The 18,734-nt window shown below is 35.0% G+C and overlaps 1 protein-coding gene across 1 annotated transcript in view; it reads right to left on the bottom strand.

The window, feature by feature from the left end:
* Window positions 1-18,734, bottom strand: part of FAM227B (family with sequence similarity 227 member B) — a 236,095-nt gene that overhangs the window by 28,166 nt on the left and 189,195 nt on the right. The window contains exons 14-15 of the mRNA XM_066343624.1: window positions 5,776-5,873; window positions 1,751-1,913 (exon numbers count right to left, since the gene is read on the bottom strand). Of these exons, the coding sequence (XP_066199721.1) occupies window positions 1,751-1,913; window positions 5,776-5,873 (261 nt within the window). The remainder of the gene's footprint in view (window positions 1-1,750; window positions 1,914-5,775; window positions 5,874-18,734) is intronic.

Genomic DNA, 18,734 nt, shown 5'->3' with positions numbered 1-18,734 from the left:
CCTTCTATTACTAAGATCTTCTCAAAACTAAGCTTTTCCCCATACTCTTGACTGTTGCATGATGTGTGGGGGGGTGCACTCTTATGAGGAATCCCATTTATGCCTCAGATAAGTGGCTTTGTATCAGAGACTTCCTTATTTGTATATTGGCTTAAAGCAGTGGTAGTCAACCTAGTCCCTACCACCCACTAGTGGGCATTCTAGCTTTCATGGTGGGCGGTAGCGGAGCAGCCAAAGTATAAATAAAAAGATAGATTTAACTATAGTAAGTTGTTTTATAAAGATTTATTCTGTCAAACAGTGAAAATCCAACATAAAGTACATGGTAAGTAATTATTATTATATGTTTTAACTTGCTGTAACTCTGCTTTATAAATTTTATAAAGTAAAGTTACTTCCCTATTTTATAAATCACCATTACTGTGCAACTGGTGGGTGGTTAGAAAATTTTACTACTAACAGAGATACAAAAGTGGGCAGTAGGTATAAAAAGAATGACTACCCCTGGCTTAAAGGCTTTAATTTTCTACACTATAAAATAAAGCAGACTGGGGGCTCTCTCGCTTAGTTCCTGCCATAAGCATTGCAGAGAAGAGGCAGCCAAGATGGCGGAGTGCTGAAGGAGAAGCCAGTTTGTGCAGAGTTTGTGCAAAGAGAAGGAGATAGGAAACAGAGGTGAATAAGGCTGGTGAGGTAGATACCTTTGATTCTAGGAAACTCAGATAAGTCACTGGCTTTGGGAGCCCTGAATGGAAAGGGAAGTGTTTCCCACTGTGTGTATTTACTTGCTTGCTGGGTGCGAGCTAAGATTAAAGGTAATAGCCCACCAGTTCTTGGTTCCATTGTTTCATTACCATCTGTCCAAATTAAATGTGAACCTGCATGGGCCTGGCAGCTCTGATGGTGGCCGTGACTACTGGCCCTACACATATCTTATGATAAAAAGTTACAGGAGCACAATCTCATATAGGTATAATTTTAAATTTATAAATTATATATACACATCAATCTGTCTTAATATATATTATGCACATTATAAAAATATGCAGTGTACAAATAGAAAACAGTGAGATGAAATAAATATTTTTAAAAATAAAATTTAACATTAATGGTACACTAAACCTTTAGTCCTTAAATTGTAGAGATTTGTATTAATGTCTAGACAGTTTGTTTACAAATGCCTTGCAAATTAATCTGACATACTGTCATTTGATAATTTAAAAGAATAACATACACTTAGAGCTAGGTTCATTGTTTACAAAATGATATCCATATTTCAAATAGTCTTTTTGACTATTTTTATTTTTATATTTTTAGCCTACATCTTGGCCGAACTGAATGGGTCACCATTAATTTCATCTTTTTTTTTTTTAATTTCTTAGAAAATTAAATTTAATAGGGTGACATTGATCAATAAGAGTACATAGGTTTACGGTAAACGTTTCTATAGCATTTGAACTGTTGATTATGTTGTATACCCATCATCCAAAGTCAAATCATTTTCTGTCACCTTATATTTGTCCCTCTTTACATCCTTTCCCTCAACACCTTTGTTTGGTTTTTCTTACATGAGAAATCACAGCCTTAGATCTAATACTTAATTAATATGCTACAAAATTTTAGAACATACTTAAATTTTAAATAAAAGTATTGGTTAAAAAGAGCATTTTTTTTCTTAATTGAGACATTAAACAAAATGTTTTGAATATTTTAGAAATTGATTACATTAAAGAAAAGCTTTAAAAAGGATATGGCTCTCTTGATAGTTCAGTGAGTTTAAACTTGGTTTGTTTAGGGGCTTTAGAACTATCAGATGGCTTGTGCATCCTAAGATAATATAAAATCAGTGGACTCTGACCTCCAACATTGAAGAGTACATGGTTATACTTTGGACCAATGCCAACATAATGGGACTGTGAGGGGAAGAAAAAGTAAAGTCAGTTATTAAATTTGTGTTTTTAAAGAACTGTAAATAAGTTATAACTGCATTATAACTATAAATAATATTACCATCTAGTAATTAAAATAAATAAAAGTAAATTCTGCAAAGCATCTTGTTAAAGAAATTTACTAACATATGATTCTATGAGCATGTGAAGTAAAGATCTCCTAGGCTATTGCTTTATCAGTAAGCTTGAAGATATGTCAATAAAGGGTATTGTGTCTGAAGAATAGAAATAAAAATGAATGAAAGTGAACAGAGGCCTTGAAAAAGGGGCCGAAAAATATATATGAAGAAATAGTGACTGAAACTTACAAATTTTATGAAAAACGTATTTAAGAAGCTTAACTTCAAGTAAGATAAATTCACACCTAAACATATCATAAAGTGTTGAAAGAAAAAGACCAAGAGAAAAAGCTCATAAACAGCAAAAGGAAAACAACATGTATGGAAACCTTAATAAGATTAACAGCTGACTTCTTATTAGAAAAAAGGTCAAAAGCAGTTGGATAACATAATCAGTGCTGATGGGGGGAAAAATGACCACAAATTCTATGTCAGGAAAACAACAATCATAAATATAATTGCTCCCAGGTTCTATTATTGACTTCTTGTGGGAAACAATGTCAGTATAACAACTACTTAAATGTTAAGTTTTTTCTCAGTTTTTGTAATGCCTAGATGAGAGATTTATTACAGATTCCATTTCTGTGGGGCAATAAGATTTTATCCTTATTTGGTATTACCGATACATTAAATTTTCTTCTTTCCTTTGATTATAGTCACATTTTAATTATATTCATTTATAGTTGCTCCAGAGTTATTTTAAAAAGTGGGACTATGAGCCCTGGCCAGTTGGCTCAGTGCTATAGCATCAGCCCCACGTGTGGAAATCCCAGATTCGATTTCCGGCCAGGGCACACCGAAGAAGTGCCCACCCGCTTCTCCATCCTTCCCCCTCTCTTTTCTCTCTCTCTTTCTCTCTTCCCCTCCCGCAGCCAAAGCTCCATTGGAGCAAAGTTGGCCCGAGCACTAAGGATGGCTCCATGGTCTCCCCTTCAGGCACTAGAATGGCTCTGGTTGCAACCAGAGCAATGCATCAGATGGGCAGAGCTTTGCCCCCCAGTGGGCAGGCCAGGTGGATCCCGGTGGGGCACATTCAGGAGTCTGTCTGTCTGCCTCCCCACTTCTCACTTGAGAAAAATACAAAAAAAGAAAAAAAAGAAAGTGGGACTATGATAATCAAAAGCAATTCTTTGATGGTGGAAACTAAATGTCAGTATCAGATGTATTTTCTATGATCTAAATCATTTCTTTCATTTAATTTTTCATGACAATTTAGCTTAATTTTTTAAATTACATGCAAAACCAAGCCAAGCTTCACTTAGATTAAAAGAAAGTTTTGTCTACCTCAAAGAATCACTTTATGACCCCTTCCCAGGTTCTGTCTTACATATTTGTAAGACAGAAACTCTGTCTTACCGAAGTACTAAAAATAGGTACATAGACATTTCTGTTCCTTTTTCCTATAATTATCAGTTTTCAACTTAGAAAAACCATAGTTCACAGTTCCCTCTTCCTTTATGAAGAACCCTGATTTTTAAAGGATACTTTAATCAGGCAAGAACAGAGCTAGGTATTAAAAGCCAGTTCAGTGTTTTGTGAAGCCTTAACCATTTTTTAGATACTTAGAGCATGCTGCCCAAAGAGCTTTTGCTAGAAATATTCAAAATAGCCAAAAACAACTAATAGAAGCCCCACTGCTTCTACCGCCCCACAACAGATATGACAGAAAATTGTCAGAGAAGTTTGATTCCATAAACAAGACTTTATTGTCAAAATACAATTTGGTATTAACTTTGAAGAATCAAGCAATCTTATCAACTTTGGAAGGGTCACAAGTGGTGAGCCAGAATACCCAAGGCATGGTTTTGGTGCTGAATGTTTTGTCAATTTGGGAAAGGATAATTGCTGATTATGACTACAAAACTAAACTGTGATTTTTTTAATGTTTTAATGGTGTCCTGCCAATGCTTTTATGGGTACTGGAACCCCACGTCCATCCATTCAGCATTTGGACAATCCTGGTGCTTAAGAAATTCTTCTTTAAGTTGAACTAAAATCTGTTTCCCTATAGTTTTCACTTATTGGTAAAAGTAAAAAATGTTTGGTTTCTATTGGTAAAAACCTTCTCTGAACCACACAGAAAATGTCATACTTCTTTCTTACAGGAGCTCTCTACATTTTCAAAAACAGTTAATAAAATCTTCATGGTTTTTTCTTTTGTAGTAGAAATATGGCTTCAGAGTCCATCGTTCTGGCTATATTCTGTTTAGAATGCTTCTGGTTGTCTAACCCTTTTATAATATAACTCTCCAAAATGAATGTAATACACAATTATTGTCAAATTAACATAGAGTTAACCCTATATGTCTGTTTAAATAGCCAAGAATACAGTAAATTTTGGAGCCAACAACATTTTACTTTTTACACATACAGATCTTACTGTTAAAAATAACCCCAAATCTTTTTAGATGCCCCTAAACCAAGAGAGCTATTATACTGTATTTCTGCAGTTGTAATATTGGGCCTCTATACTTTTTCTACTATAAAAGTTTATATTCTAAGATCAGGTCTTTTACTCTATCCTGTTGTGAACTTTTGGTCATCACTGTATTAATAATTCTTCCAAATTTATGACTTCTACGTATCTAATAAAAACGGCAACAATGTTTTTATCCAAGTTGTTAATAAAGTAGTCTGCATAGGATGGGGAATAATGCAACAGTATGATATACTTCCATAAATGTATCTGCAGTTTGCTTTCTGTCTTTTAATAGTGTCATCTGAAAAAGGTCATACAGTCAGTTACAAACCCATCTGTCCATATTTCTACAACTTATAAGCAAGGTATTAAAGACCATTTTTAGTGCTTGCTGAAGATCAACTATATAAATTGTATTACATTTCTCTGATTTCTAAATCTAGCAAGGCCCTCCCTCCTGCCATATATAGGTATAACTTTGTCATTGATCCCAAATTGACTCCTAGAGATCACCAGTTTCTATACTAAAGTACTTTATAAACCATCCTTGGCAGCACTGTGAAGGTTGGAAGAGATTCTATATACCTGAATTATTAGAGACCAGGAAATATGTAATTACTGACTTTCAGAAAGTGGTTTTTATATATGTATAATTAAAAATAATGGCCAGACTTGACTAGATAATTAAGACCAAATTTCAGCAATAAAGACTTTGACAGATTTAAAACCTAATTGTCTAACAAGTTAAGAGATCAACTCAGAATTCCAAACTAATAACATCATCAAATTGTGGCTAAAGCAACACAAGGTGGCAAGTCCACAGGATCTTTATTGTGGAGGCATCATCAGGAAAGTGGAGAGATGTATCATGTAAGACTTTAGAGTGACAGTATATACATGTAGTCCTTACGCTAGGATAGCAGCTAGGTGGGGACAGGTCAACATTACAAAAAACTACTTTGAAGTTTTCTCTGCAACTTTGTTTGATGCTTACACAGATCAGAGCCATGTTTGTGTGTCAATCCAAAGACAAGTAGTACCAGAAGTGTGAGAAAAAATAAATGCTATCTCTTTTTTTTCTCATTAGAGATGAAGATTTATTTTTTAAGAAAAAAGTAAGACTTTTCAATAAGATTAACCTCCCAATAAATCACTTTGATCATTAATTTTTTCTAAGATATATATCAAGAATGAAATAACTAATATCATCTACATTAAGCTGTGCAACTAATTATATTGCAAATTAAAGAAGTAATAACTTAAAAGAAATAATTACTATACTACAAACCTTTGTTGTTAGTCTTGATAATCTTGATTCTTCCTTGGATGTGGACATTACATATTCTGTTGGGCTTTTTAAAGTTTTCATCACATTGAAGTCTATATCTAAAACAGAATAAAATACTTTTTAAAATTCTGTTTTCTTTTCTTGACAAAAAGATGCAGATTTCCTTTTATTCTCCTACCTGTTGACTCTAAACATGGAGAGAGGCAAAGATGGATGAGAGAGGCTTAGGGCATTGTCATATCCTGTCATAGTTAGAAGAAATGAATATTACATATATTTTTTTATCACTTGCTCTAAGTTACCACTTATCAAGAGTACATGGAGAGGACACAGGCCAAAGCCTTTTGCTTCTGAGTCCAGAGCTCTTTTCATGATCCCCTAGTTGAATGCAATAAGAGGCTTGGCCCTCTGCATGTTAGACTCCACCTTTTCCACATACTGACAACACACTCTTATCTGGTAATTTTTCCTTGCAAGCAGCATATATACACACAAGAGTATCTAGGGAATCTGGTCATGTCTTAAAGAAAAGAACCATATAATTTAATCAGTCATGTCAATCAGCCTGAAAGCTAGTTATTAAGATTCCTAAATACATAGCAGAGAAAACAGGTGATCTAAGAGTTTTATGTTAGTTTCTGGCTCTAATTATTATCATCAGTTGCCAGGTAGACTAATTATATCTAGAGGTTGTGATGTTGATGAGAAACCTCTGAATTGAGGAAAGTTATTTGGATTGATTTTTGGCCTTAGACATTAAAATATATTAAATATTAGCCTGAAATACAAGAAGCAAGTGAGGATTTGTCTCTGGCAGAGATTAAAGAATTGGTTAGCAAGGAATCTGTATTTTAAAATTTTGAGTGGAACCAAAGTTAGATTGAGTTGGAGTTAGAATTGGCAAGAAATTTAATTTTTTTGAAACTTGCTCGAAAGACTATAACACCATATGGAGAAGAATCTAGCAATATCTACCAAAAATACATATGTTTCCCTTGACTCAGTAATTTTCCTCCTGAGAAAATATCCTACACAACCTCCTACATAAGCATGAAAGAACATGTGTATAAGTTTATTGATTTGTGGCATAATGTGAAAACTTAGAGATTATAAACAGCTCATGTATTTAGCAGTCAAGTTGTGGTTGTATAAACTAAGGCGCCCACATTTGTTTGCAGGAATACTATGCAGTTGTAAAAAGCAATGAGGAAAATCCCTCAACTGTGCAGAGATCTAAAAGTCATATCATTAAATGATAAAAGCAAGATGCAGAACATTATATAGAATATATTATTTAAATCATTGTATACAGTATGCTTCCTTTAGTATAAAAGAGAGAAAATAAGAATCTTTATTGTTCTTTCCTTCATTTGTATAAAGAAACACTGGAAAGATAAAAATGGAAACTAATACAAATATTCTCTTTAGAAAGAATAATTAGAAACTTTCTCAATTTTGAGTCATTCTCTAATACATATTTGAGTGATATTACTTACATTCTTGTTTCTATGAGCAAACACAATATTACTAATAAAAGAATCTCTACTTCATGTCCATTGTACCCACAATAAAAGCTTACTTTTCAGATCACTTGATTTGGCCATTTATGTTGGCATTTTTGGGTGGTTACTTTTTTTCTACTACATTTTACTGTGAATTATATCTGTCTTCAAGAATTAAATCATTGCTCAGATAAGTTATAGACATAAGAAGTAAGTGATTAATTTTTAAGTATTTTCTACGGTTTTTATATGAATAAGTGACAAGTATATGAAGTAATAAAATGGTGTTTTTATGAACTAAGGATCTGTGGAATCAAACATTACAAATGTATTGTAAGACAAGCTTTTAAACTTGGCTTGATAAAGGTGTTGTTGAAGAAAACTGGAGCCCCTTACTGGAGGATCCAGCCTTTCCCACGAGGAGAGGTGAAGCTGCAGGACTTCTCCTATGGCCTTAAGGAAGCAAACTGCCATGGTGTGAACTTCCTGTGGAGGGGCAACGTGGCAAGAAGCTGAGCAGGGCCAGCCAGCAGCCCTCCAGACCACACGGGGACCTCAGTCCTGCAGTCACAAGGAACTAAAATCAGCCAGCAGTCTTTCCTGTAGAATGGAAAATGTTAATAAAGCCAATTACTAAATGAGTTCTGAAGCAAAAACTGGAACATATTGCTTCGATCGGAGCAAAAATAAATATAAATAGGAATTAAAAACACAATAGAAAAGATCAATGAAACCAAGAGTTGGTTTATTAAAAAGATAAACAAAATAGACAAACCTTTAGCTAGATTCACCAAGAAAAAAGGAGGACTCAAAATCAAAAATGAAAGAGGAGATATTACAAGGGATACTACAGAAATACAAAAGATCATAGGAACTTTTATGAACAATTTTACACCAACAAATTAAATAACATGTAAAAAAATTGGTAAATTCCTAGAAACTTAAAATCTGCCAAGTTTGAATCAAGAAAAGATATATCTAATATAAAGCAAATAAGGAAGTTGAAGTGATAATAAAACTCCCAACAATGAAAAGGCCGGAACCAGATGGTGTCATGGCTGAATTCTACTACCAATCAACAATGAATTAATACCAATCCTTTAAAAACTCTTCCAAAAACCAGAAGCAGTGGGAACTCTTCCAAACTCATTTTATGAAGCCAGCATCACCCAATTACCAAAGCCAGATAAAGACATTGCAAGAAAACTATAAGTCAATATCTCAGATGAACATAGATGCAAAATTCCTCAACGAAGTACTAGCAAATCAAATTCAACAACATGGTAAAAAGATTATACAACATGACCAAGTGGGATTATTTCTGGTATGCAAGATTGATTTAACATATTTAAATAAACCAATATGATACACCTATATTAACAGAATGAAAAATAAAAGCTACATGATTTTCTCAATAGATGCAGAAAAAGCATCTGACACAGTTCAATATTCATTCATGATAAAAACTCAATAAAAAAGGAGACTTGACTTAGGGTGGTGAATATGTAATGCAGTGTACAAACTATAGAAATGATCCCTGAAAGTATAGTCTTTGCAGTGTACAGATGATGTGTTATGAAATGATACACTTAAAATCTATGTAATTTTATTAACCAATATCACCCAGTAGATTCAATTTAAAAATAGGTACAGAATGAAATGTCCTCAACGTAATAAAATTGTGTATGAAAAACTCATCGCTATCTTGATAATCAATGAGAAAACACCGAAACCTTTTTTTCTAATACAAAGTACAATGCAAGGATTCCCACTGTTTTCACTCTTATCAACATAGTAATGAAAGTTCTAGATCAGAAAAAGAAAAAAGGTATGAAAATTAGAAAGGAAGAAGTAAAATAATTTATTTTACTGACATAATTTTATATCTAGAAAATCATGAAGAGACCATTAAAAAAAAACGGTTAGAATTAAATGAATTCAAAAAAGTTGCAGTACAGAGAATCAATATAAAAAATCAGTCATGTGTGTGTGTATGTTTTTACACAAACAATAATCTATTTGAAGAGAAAAATCAAGAAAACAATCTCACTTATGATAGCATGAAAAAGAATAAAATACTTAGGAATAAATTTAACCATGAAGGTGAAAGATCTGTAGACTGAAAACTATAAAACATTAATGAAAGAAACTGAGCCCTGGCTGGTTGATTCAGTGGTAAAGTATCAGCCTGGTGTGTGGATGTCCTGGGTTCAATTCCTGGTCAGGGCACACAGGAGAAGTAACCATCTGCTTCTCCACCTCTCCTCATTCTCTCTCACTCTCTCTTCTCCTCTCGCAGCCATGACTTGATTTATTCAAGTGCATCAGCCCTGGTTTCTGAGAATGGCTCCTTGGAGCCTCTGCCTCAGGCACTAAAAATAGCTTGGTTGTGAGCATGGCCCCAGATGGTCAGAGCATCGGCCACAGATGGGGTTGGTGGGTGGATCCCAGTTGGGATGCATGCAGGAGTCTCTCTATTTTCCCTCCTCTCACTTAGAAAAAGAAAAAAAAGAAAGAAATAAAAAAGAAATTGAAGAAGACACAAATAAATGGAAAGATATCTCATGTTTATGGGTTGGAAAATTATTATTTTTAATATGTCCATATTAAAGCAATATACAGGTTCAATGTAATTCCTATCAAAATTCAAATGGCATTTTTCACAGAAATAGAAAAAAACTGCCATATAATCCAGCAATCAACCTTCTGGACATATACTCAAAGGAAGTGAAATCATCATGTCAAAGAGATATCGGCATTATTCACAGTAGCCAAGATATGGAAACAACCTAAATGACTGTCAATGGATGGATGGATATAGACACAGTGGACACACATACACAAAATGGACTATTATTCGTGTTTAATAACACACTTAAACAACACCTTATTCATCATATTCTTTACAATGCCCATGAGATAAAAATAATGAATAATATCTGTGAAGATTTTCAGTTCTTCTTGGCATTAGTATCAGATGGAGTTCCCTCTCTTTCTCTCTCTAACTCTTTTTATGGAGGCCTTTAAAGAAAGCACTCTACAGAGTAGTTTATAAAAGTTTTGAGAATATCTTTACCAGAAGGATGAGGAAATTATGACCTTTTAAAAAAATAACAATCTTTAGTGCATGCCGATCATAATGAACAGCAAGGCATAATTCAATCCAAGCACTTTGAAGGGTCCCATTATTTCATCGTCTAAGCTGTGGAGGCATTAAGAAGTTGATTATGAAAATAAAAAAGAACCATAAATGAAGAAGAAAATATAGAGATAGGTGGTGAAGAAGGCTATAAAAGAAGAGATTATGGAGTAAAGAAGTAATACATTTTTTTTGCATAAAAATTCAAAATTCCTGTTAGCCAAAAAAAGACCACAAAAGAATAACTGGGAAAACTATCTCTAATACAACAATGACAGATGAAACAAAAATCTCAATACAAAACTTCATGAGGGACATAAGAGCTAAGTCAGGAAACAATAAAATTAATAGATAATCTTTTGGAGAAAAGTTCATATTAAGTGTTACTATTAAAAAATCTTTTTAGTGTCTTGCTGTGTTTTATATATCCTCTACAGTTACTTTGATGTTTTTTATTTATTGAAAAAATGTTTTACCTGTAGTATTCTATAAATATTGTTTTAATTTTCAAACTGTGGCTCCTGATTTTCTTTGAAAAATATCACAGCTATACTCATGGTAGAAACTTCACTAATAGTAGAGAATTTTGCAACTTTGATCTTCTTCTGAAAATTGTTTTAAAGGTCTTTAAGCTCTCCCTAAAGGTGCCTCCCAAGACAATGTCACTCAGAGTTTGGGAGGATTCTCTTCCAGGCCAGGTCTTCTCCTGTCTTATTCACTAGAAGAGTGTCTTTAATTCCAACTTGATCAGTAGTTTAAAGCTCACACATGTGAACTTACTCTGCACTCCTGAAGCCAGGTAGTGTATTACTTAGTAACCATGTAGGCCTTTGGGTCAGATACAGATTTAAATGCCAGCTCTGCCATTTGTAGATGAAGCAACCTTTGGCAAGTTAATTTCTTCAAGCTTCAGTTTCTTCAAATATAATTTGGAGATGATAATAATTACTTTATATATTTGTTGCCTGGATAAAAATTACCATATTATGCTTTATCTTTATGCCCTTGGTCAATATAGTGCAATGTTATAAACTCAATGCATTTACTCTGTCAACATAGTTACTACATTATACAGAGCTTTCTTAGGGAGATTGTGATAATCAGTTAGGCTATTCAGAAATATCCACCTTTTCATTCTTTCAAGGCACATAATTATATATATACATAAGTATATGCCTATTATTTTAAAGGATCTAAAGCCTTTAAACTGACCATGTGCTCTACCTAATCTTCTATTTATCCCTTTCTTGAAATGACCCAGTGGCTAAGATACCACTGTTAACCTGGTGTGTGTACTGCAAAGCACTGTCCTTTAAAAAAGCACAGTATTAGGATTCAGGAATCTAAATTCTTGTTTAATTTTGCCACAAACTATATATGTAATCTTTAGCAACCCACTTTCCTCTTAAATTTCAATTTTCTTATTTGAATAAGTAAACTCTTTAAAAAAATTTTAAAATTTATGTTCAAATTATGTCCCTTACTTTAAATTATGAGTTAAGGCATAAAGAAATAAATTAAATTAATCCTCTAATATTTGTGGAAACCCCCCACAAATATGATTTCTTGAGCTTAAATCTGCTATTTTCTATTTACTCATTTATTCATGAATTCCTTCAAAAAATGTTTCTTGTAGGCTGTGTGAAAAATATTACAAAGTTCAAAAGGAGTAAAAGATACAGTTCCTGGCTTCAACCATCAATTGTAATCCAATAGGCTGACAAAATATATACAAGTAATAGTTGAGAACAATTTTGAATTACAAAGTTAATATGAGAGAAAGAGGTAAATAGCTTGTATTAGAAATAAGACTTTTAGGATGAGACACAGACTGTGGGATGAGGTTGTCAGAGAAGGCTTGGTTAAAAATGATTAGATTTGTGGGAGTTCAAACACAGAAGAATTAGGCCACTGGAGTGTAATAAGGGTGAGACTGGGTAACAAGGCATTTGGGCAAGACCTTGAAAGGACCACCCTGGTTGCAGCAGAAGGTTACCTTAGGAAATGTCCTAAGAATCTGAAAAAGAAAAAGAGCAAAGGAGGTTATGATGGAATGGTTATCCTAGTGTAGGCAGATTGTTACTATGTGTTTGTCAAAGAAATAATGGACCGAACTCAAATCTTTGAGGATGATTGAATAATTGGTGGGTAATTATGAGTTCATTTAAGCACTACAGTTGCTTTACAAATGATGTGAGTGATGTGGTTTTATCCTTTAACTCATAAAGTTGATAATGAGCCCAATTATTTCAAATTATCATAAATTTTATAAATGAAACAGGAATGGACCAACCCTACCACTACAAAAATGATGGAGAAAACAGAAGCCATGCAATGTATAGTTAGTTACCTGTTAGTGTGGAGGAATAAAGTGGAATATTGTGAACTAAGAAATTCAAAATTTTGAAATAATGAAATCAAAGTGGTAAAGAATTCACATTTTGGCGAGGTCAGTGTTATGTATGATTTATATGAAACACATGTGTTTCTTTCAAAATGCTGGTGGAAGGATCAAATGCAGTAGGAGAAAACTTGTAAGAGGTTTTATGTTTTTTGAGTCTAAATGTTATATGGAGGGTGTTGTGGTTCACTCATATCGTTTCCCCTTTATTAGGAACCATTGTGCTCTAATGGGAAAGGTGCCAGCAGAAGTCCTAGTGACGTACTGTCAGTCCCCCCCCCCTTCAGTAAAACCCTTCCATCAGAATGTTTACTGTAAGTTAGACTTCTGTATTAAACAGAGAAACTAGCATTTTATTTCATTATTTAAGAAAATAAATTATAGGCTCTCAAGCCTCTTCCATGGGTGGATTCTCAATATTCACCACTAACAATATGCCTTAAAATAAGTCTGTATTCCAATATCAAATTTGCAGTATTTGGTGCTGTCTTTAATTAAGTCAAGCTCTTCTAAGTGAATGAGAAATTAACAGTTAAAATGAATGATTAAAATAGAATTGGCTCTTATAAAGCTGGTACTCTTAAATCCTTTGATCTGGCTACCACTAAGCTTCTACCCTAACTGAATCTAAATTTCATCAAATCAATCATACCAAGAGAAGGAGTACCATCAGAGGTTTCATTTGCAAGACCACAAGACACTCATAAAATCCATGGAAGGTTTAAATTAGTTAGTACCTTGAGAAGACGTATCATTCTTAATGATATGCCCTCAGGAAGAAGGACTAAGTGCTACTAGAACATGATCTAAGAACCAATTTTATTTTTAAAATAATTGGTACTACTATACAATAGTGGAAATTACATGGGAAAGAACATTACTAATGTTCTTCAAACGACAATGGGCATAAGGAACACTTGGGATCTTTTTTTTTTTACAGAGACAGAGAGTCAGAGAGAGGGATAGATAGGGACAGACAGGAACGGAGAGAGATGAGAAGCATCAATCATCAGTTTTTTGTTGCGACACCTTAGTTGTTCATTGATTGCTTTCTCATATGTGCCTTGACTATGGGGCTACAGCAGACCAAGTAACCCCTTGCTCGAGCCAGGGACCTTGGGTCCAAGCTGGTGAGCTCTGCTCAAACCAGATGAGCCTGTGCTCAAGCTGGTGACCTCAGGGTCTCGAACCTGGGTCCTCCACATCCCAGTCCAACGCTCTATCCCCTGTGCCACCGCCTGGTCAGGCTGGAATCTTCTTGAGGTACATTTTGAACAACATCACAGGTGTTGATGATGCTACTGGTACATGGAGCCGCCTTTTGAGTAACAACTGGATAGATTACACAAAGCTTCAACAGCTCCTCTCTAATGATGTGACTGAACCTGTGCTGTTAACTGTAAAATGGTACCATGAACACCAACTTCATTGGATCATGGAAGAGTAAATGAAATTATGTTTGTGAAATGCTGGGCAAAACTAGATAAAGGAGCACTGAAAGGAAAGCAGAGAATATGGCAAATAATGCTGGTAATGGGTAGATGTAGTGGTACAAATTTATGGAAGTTCTCATTTAATTTTCTCATGAGGTAGGAAGCAAAATATTTGTGAAAAGATAGGGGAAGTGGTGCTGGAGATTTTAAAGAGAAAAAGGTGAAAATAGTTGCCTTCATAAATGCAAAAAATAAAGGTGTAGGGAATATAGTATGATTATCTGACAGAATTAAGGACCATTTGCCTTATGTAGTTATGAAATTAGTCAACATGATTGTATATTTTCTCTATGAATAATTTAGATATGGAAAAGGTAGGTAATTGTCTTTAGGTTAATGGCTTTGTCAAGTAATTGATAAAGTGGAAAACTGGAAAAGGAGTTGAAGATGAATACGAAGGAGCTACTATGACTATTGACTACAGTATTTAGTAAGGTAAGAAGGGAAGAGAGAACATCACTGAGGTGAGGGAAAATTGAAAGGTAATAAGATCGATATATTGCTGAGATTTCATTTATGACTTAATATATATGAAATCAAAATATACCATGTGTTCTTGCATTTGAAAGAAATGTTTAGTCTTGATTTACTGAACAGTGTCACACACACACACAATTAAACTTTCTACTGTTTTCCTGACATATATTCATTGTTAGTTCTTTTTTGTCAGATTTAGCTATTATTATCCAAGAAAGATTAAAATATCATAGATTTTAAATAAAAAATTAATTTGTTAATTCGTGAGAATCTGAAAATTTTTGCTTCATCTATTTCTAGAACTGTTTTTGGTACATATCTATTTACACTTAATGTACTTTATGTTGGATTGTTTATCAATAGGTTAACTATATCTTTTTAAATTCTTTATCCTTTAATTTTAATTTGTCTGCTTTATTTTGGTGAATGTTTACATGATATGATCTTTCTTTCATTGTTTCTTTTTAAACTTTTCTAGGAATTGTTGTTTGGGTATTTATCCTTTTTTGTAAGAGGAATAAAGATGTTTAAAATATATATTTGAGACTTTTGCTCTGAGTAGAATGCAGTAGATCTTATAGGCCAATATTTCCACTTCAGAAACTAGAAAAATGGGTAAATTACAAAAATTCTATTTTGAAGGACACTGGAAACAATGAGAACAAGACAACTTAAATTCCAGAGAGGGAAGAGTCTTCCTTTTGTGAACTGACAATATACAGTTATTTTCATCCCTTGAAAGCATTTATTTATTTTGGGTATTTCTGAGGATCAGGTTTAGGATAGGCAGAAGAGATGAACCATCAGAGCTTTAGATGCTTATGTAGGCTGGTGTAAAATCTAAACCAGTACTACATACATGACAGCTAATTTTTATCTTGGAACACTTGCAGAGTTCTGTGGTGGTAAGAAAGGCTGGGGCAGGGCTTGGCCAGACTTCTGAAAGGCTTCATTCAATATCTTATAGTTGTTAAATAGTAACTAGGAGACAAAGTCTCACCAATACCTGGTTGGTCTTCACCTCAGACAATGTGTCAGATTTTGAAATGTGTGTTATTAGAGGTTAAAGAGTTAAGCTCAATACATTTAAAGGACAGAATGAACTCTCCTTCAGTTTTTCATGGCTGAGGATACAGAAAGTTCCTAAATTTTGAATTAAAATCCCATTAAAGCCATGTCTAAAGAACAAAGAAGAACCAGAGGTGGGATAATCTTACTGTAATCCAACTGTGATCCAGCTCAATAACTGATTAAATCATGGTATTCAGTTCGCCAACCTGTGGAGCTGAAGCCCTGCAGAGGAATCGGCTGCCTGGGTCTTAGATGTGGATTCTGGGAAGACTCAGAGGGTATCAGTGACTTAGTTATGTGGTTCTGGAATGGGAGTGTTTTCAGCCCACATTCCTTAAGCCTAACTGGGATCTCCCACTCATGGGAGATCACTAGACCTACCCTCCAGATTTCCAGCTGCACAGCCCTGCTGAACTCCAGGAGGTCTGAGCAGAATCTGAGTCAGACTGAGTTGTGTAGCTTGAGTAGGAGCCATTTTTTCTTTGCACACCCCTTTGGTGAAGAGCTCTCCCTTCACATGGCCAAATCAAGGTCTGTTTGGGCCTGATAAACTCTACTGACCTTATCCAAAAAAATCCCTGAGACCCGACCCCACTACAAAAGTTTTCGGGTACTCAGCAGGTGGCATTAACATTGGTGTACCCTGGGATCTTTGCTAACTGGCCTCAGACCAAGCACTGGCACTGACTTTGAACTTGTATCAGTCTGGTGAACACCATTTGCCCCTACCTGGTGACTCACTGAGAACCTACCTTATGCAACTCAAGTATCATTAAAGGCTCCACCAGTGACTGAGCCTAACAGGCAGCTGGCAGGCAAGGGCAGGTGAAGGGAGATCTCAAGGTGTCCTGGGTCTTTTTTTGCTGACCTTGCCCTGAGCTCAGTGCTGGTAGAAGCTGGCCTTGGTGAGCAGCTAGGCCCTTCCATGTACACCAAGGCCCAGCTGAGGCAACCACAAACTGTGGATTGCTTGGCAACTTCAAATAGGTTGCCCAGGGCCAGTCACAGGTAGCATCTGACATTGACTTGCATCAGAGTCCCTCCCAAGATTCCCAGAACAAACATATCTAGTGACAAGCTTCAGACAGTATAAGAGCAGGACCCCATATCTTAAATAGCAGCATATACATAGGTCAATCTCAGCAGGCACCAGACTGTGCTGAGGCAAATTTCGCTTTGTGTGGTTAGCATCTGTTCAGCAGCTCATACACTGTGGTTGGGGTCAATCTTCATAGTCAGCCAACCTAAGAGTCAACCCCACACATGGATAGGCCAACAGCAATCAAGACTCAATTACAACAGGAAGGCTCACATAATCTACACAAGAGACATTTGTGAAGCACCCAGGTCAAGTGATCAAGGAGACTGTGCCACTGGGTCCCACAAAACATCTACTACTTAAGTCCACTTTACCAAGACTAGAAGACATAATTGATCAACCACAGAACAAAAATAGAGAGGCCACCAAAATGAGGGGACACACATGCCCCAAATGAAAATGAAAGAACAGTAGAAATCTAAAAAAAAAAAAAAAAAAAAAAAAAAAAAGAAGAAGGGAGAGAGAGAGAGCAAAAAAAAGAAAAAACGAAATAAAGGCAGGCCATCTACCAGAGATAGACTTCCAAAAAAGGTTATAAAGATGCTCAAGGAACTTGAGACTTCAACAAAGAGAAGCAAGTATAAAAAAATATAAAAACCATAAAAAGAACCATTCAAAAATGAAGTATACAAAATCTGAAGGAATAAACAGTAGGTTAGATGAAGCCAAGGACTGAATCAATGATTTGAAAGGCAAGGTAGAAAAATACACCAAATCAGAACAATAACAATAACAAAATTTTTTTTAAAATGTTAAGATAATTTAAGGGACATTTTGGACAACACTGAGTGTAAGAACATCCCCATGATAAGGGTAACAGAAGGAGAAGAGAGAGAGCAAAGGACTGAGAGCTTATTTGAGGAAATAATGGCCGAAAACTTTCCTAATCTGATGAAGAAATATGACACCTAAGTCTAGGAAGCACAGAGTGTCCCAAACAAGATAAACCCACATAGGCCCACGTGGAGACACATCATAACTAACACAGGAAAGGTTAAAGACAAAGAAAGAATCTTAAAGTAGCAAGAGAAATAGTTACTTGGATGGAAGCCCTCTTAAAGACTGTCAGCTGATTTCTCAGTAGAAACATTTCAGGCCAGAAGGGATTGACATAAAATATTCAAAGTGATGAAAAGCAAGGACCTACATCCAAGACTATTTTACTTAGCAAAGCTATCATTTAAAATTGAAGGAGAAATAAAGAGCTTCCAGGATAAGACAAAACTAAAGGAGTTCATTACCACCAAACCAGTATTAAAAGAAACATTAAAGGGTCTTTTTTAAGAAGATGGAAAAAAAAGGAAGAGGAATATACTTATAAAGAATAAAGTAGAAATAAATAAGTACTTATCAATAATCACTTTAAACATAAGTGTCTTAAACACTTTAATAAAAAGACCTAGGGTAGCCTGACCAGGCGGTGGCACAGTGGATGAAGTGTCGGACTGGGATGCGGAAGACCCAGGTTTGAGACCCCGAGGTCACCAGCTTGGGTGCGGGTTCATCTGGTTTGAGCAAAAGCCCACCAGCTTGAACCCAGGCACTGGTTCCAGCAAGGGGTTACTCGGTCTGCTGAAGGCCCATGGTCAAGGCACATATGAGAAAGCAATCAATGAACAACTAAGGTGTTGCAATGCGCAATGAAAAACTAATGATTGATGCTTCTCATCTCTCTCTGTTCCTGTCTGTCTGTCCCTGTCTATCCCTCTCACTGACTTACTCTCTGTCTCTGTAAAAAAAAAAAAAAAAAAAAAAAAATAAAATTAAAAAAAAATTA

This window comes from Saccopteryx leptura, chromosome 6 (genome assembly GCF_036850995.1).
Source record: "Saccopteryx leptura isolate mSacLep1 chromosome 6, mSacLep1_pri_phased_curated, whole genome shotgun sequence".
Lineage (NCBI taxonomy): Eukaryota > Metazoa > Chordata > Mammalia > Chiroptera > Emballonuridae > Saccopteryx > Saccopteryx leptura.
This window is presented reverse-complemented; position numbering and strand designations above follow the sequence as displayed.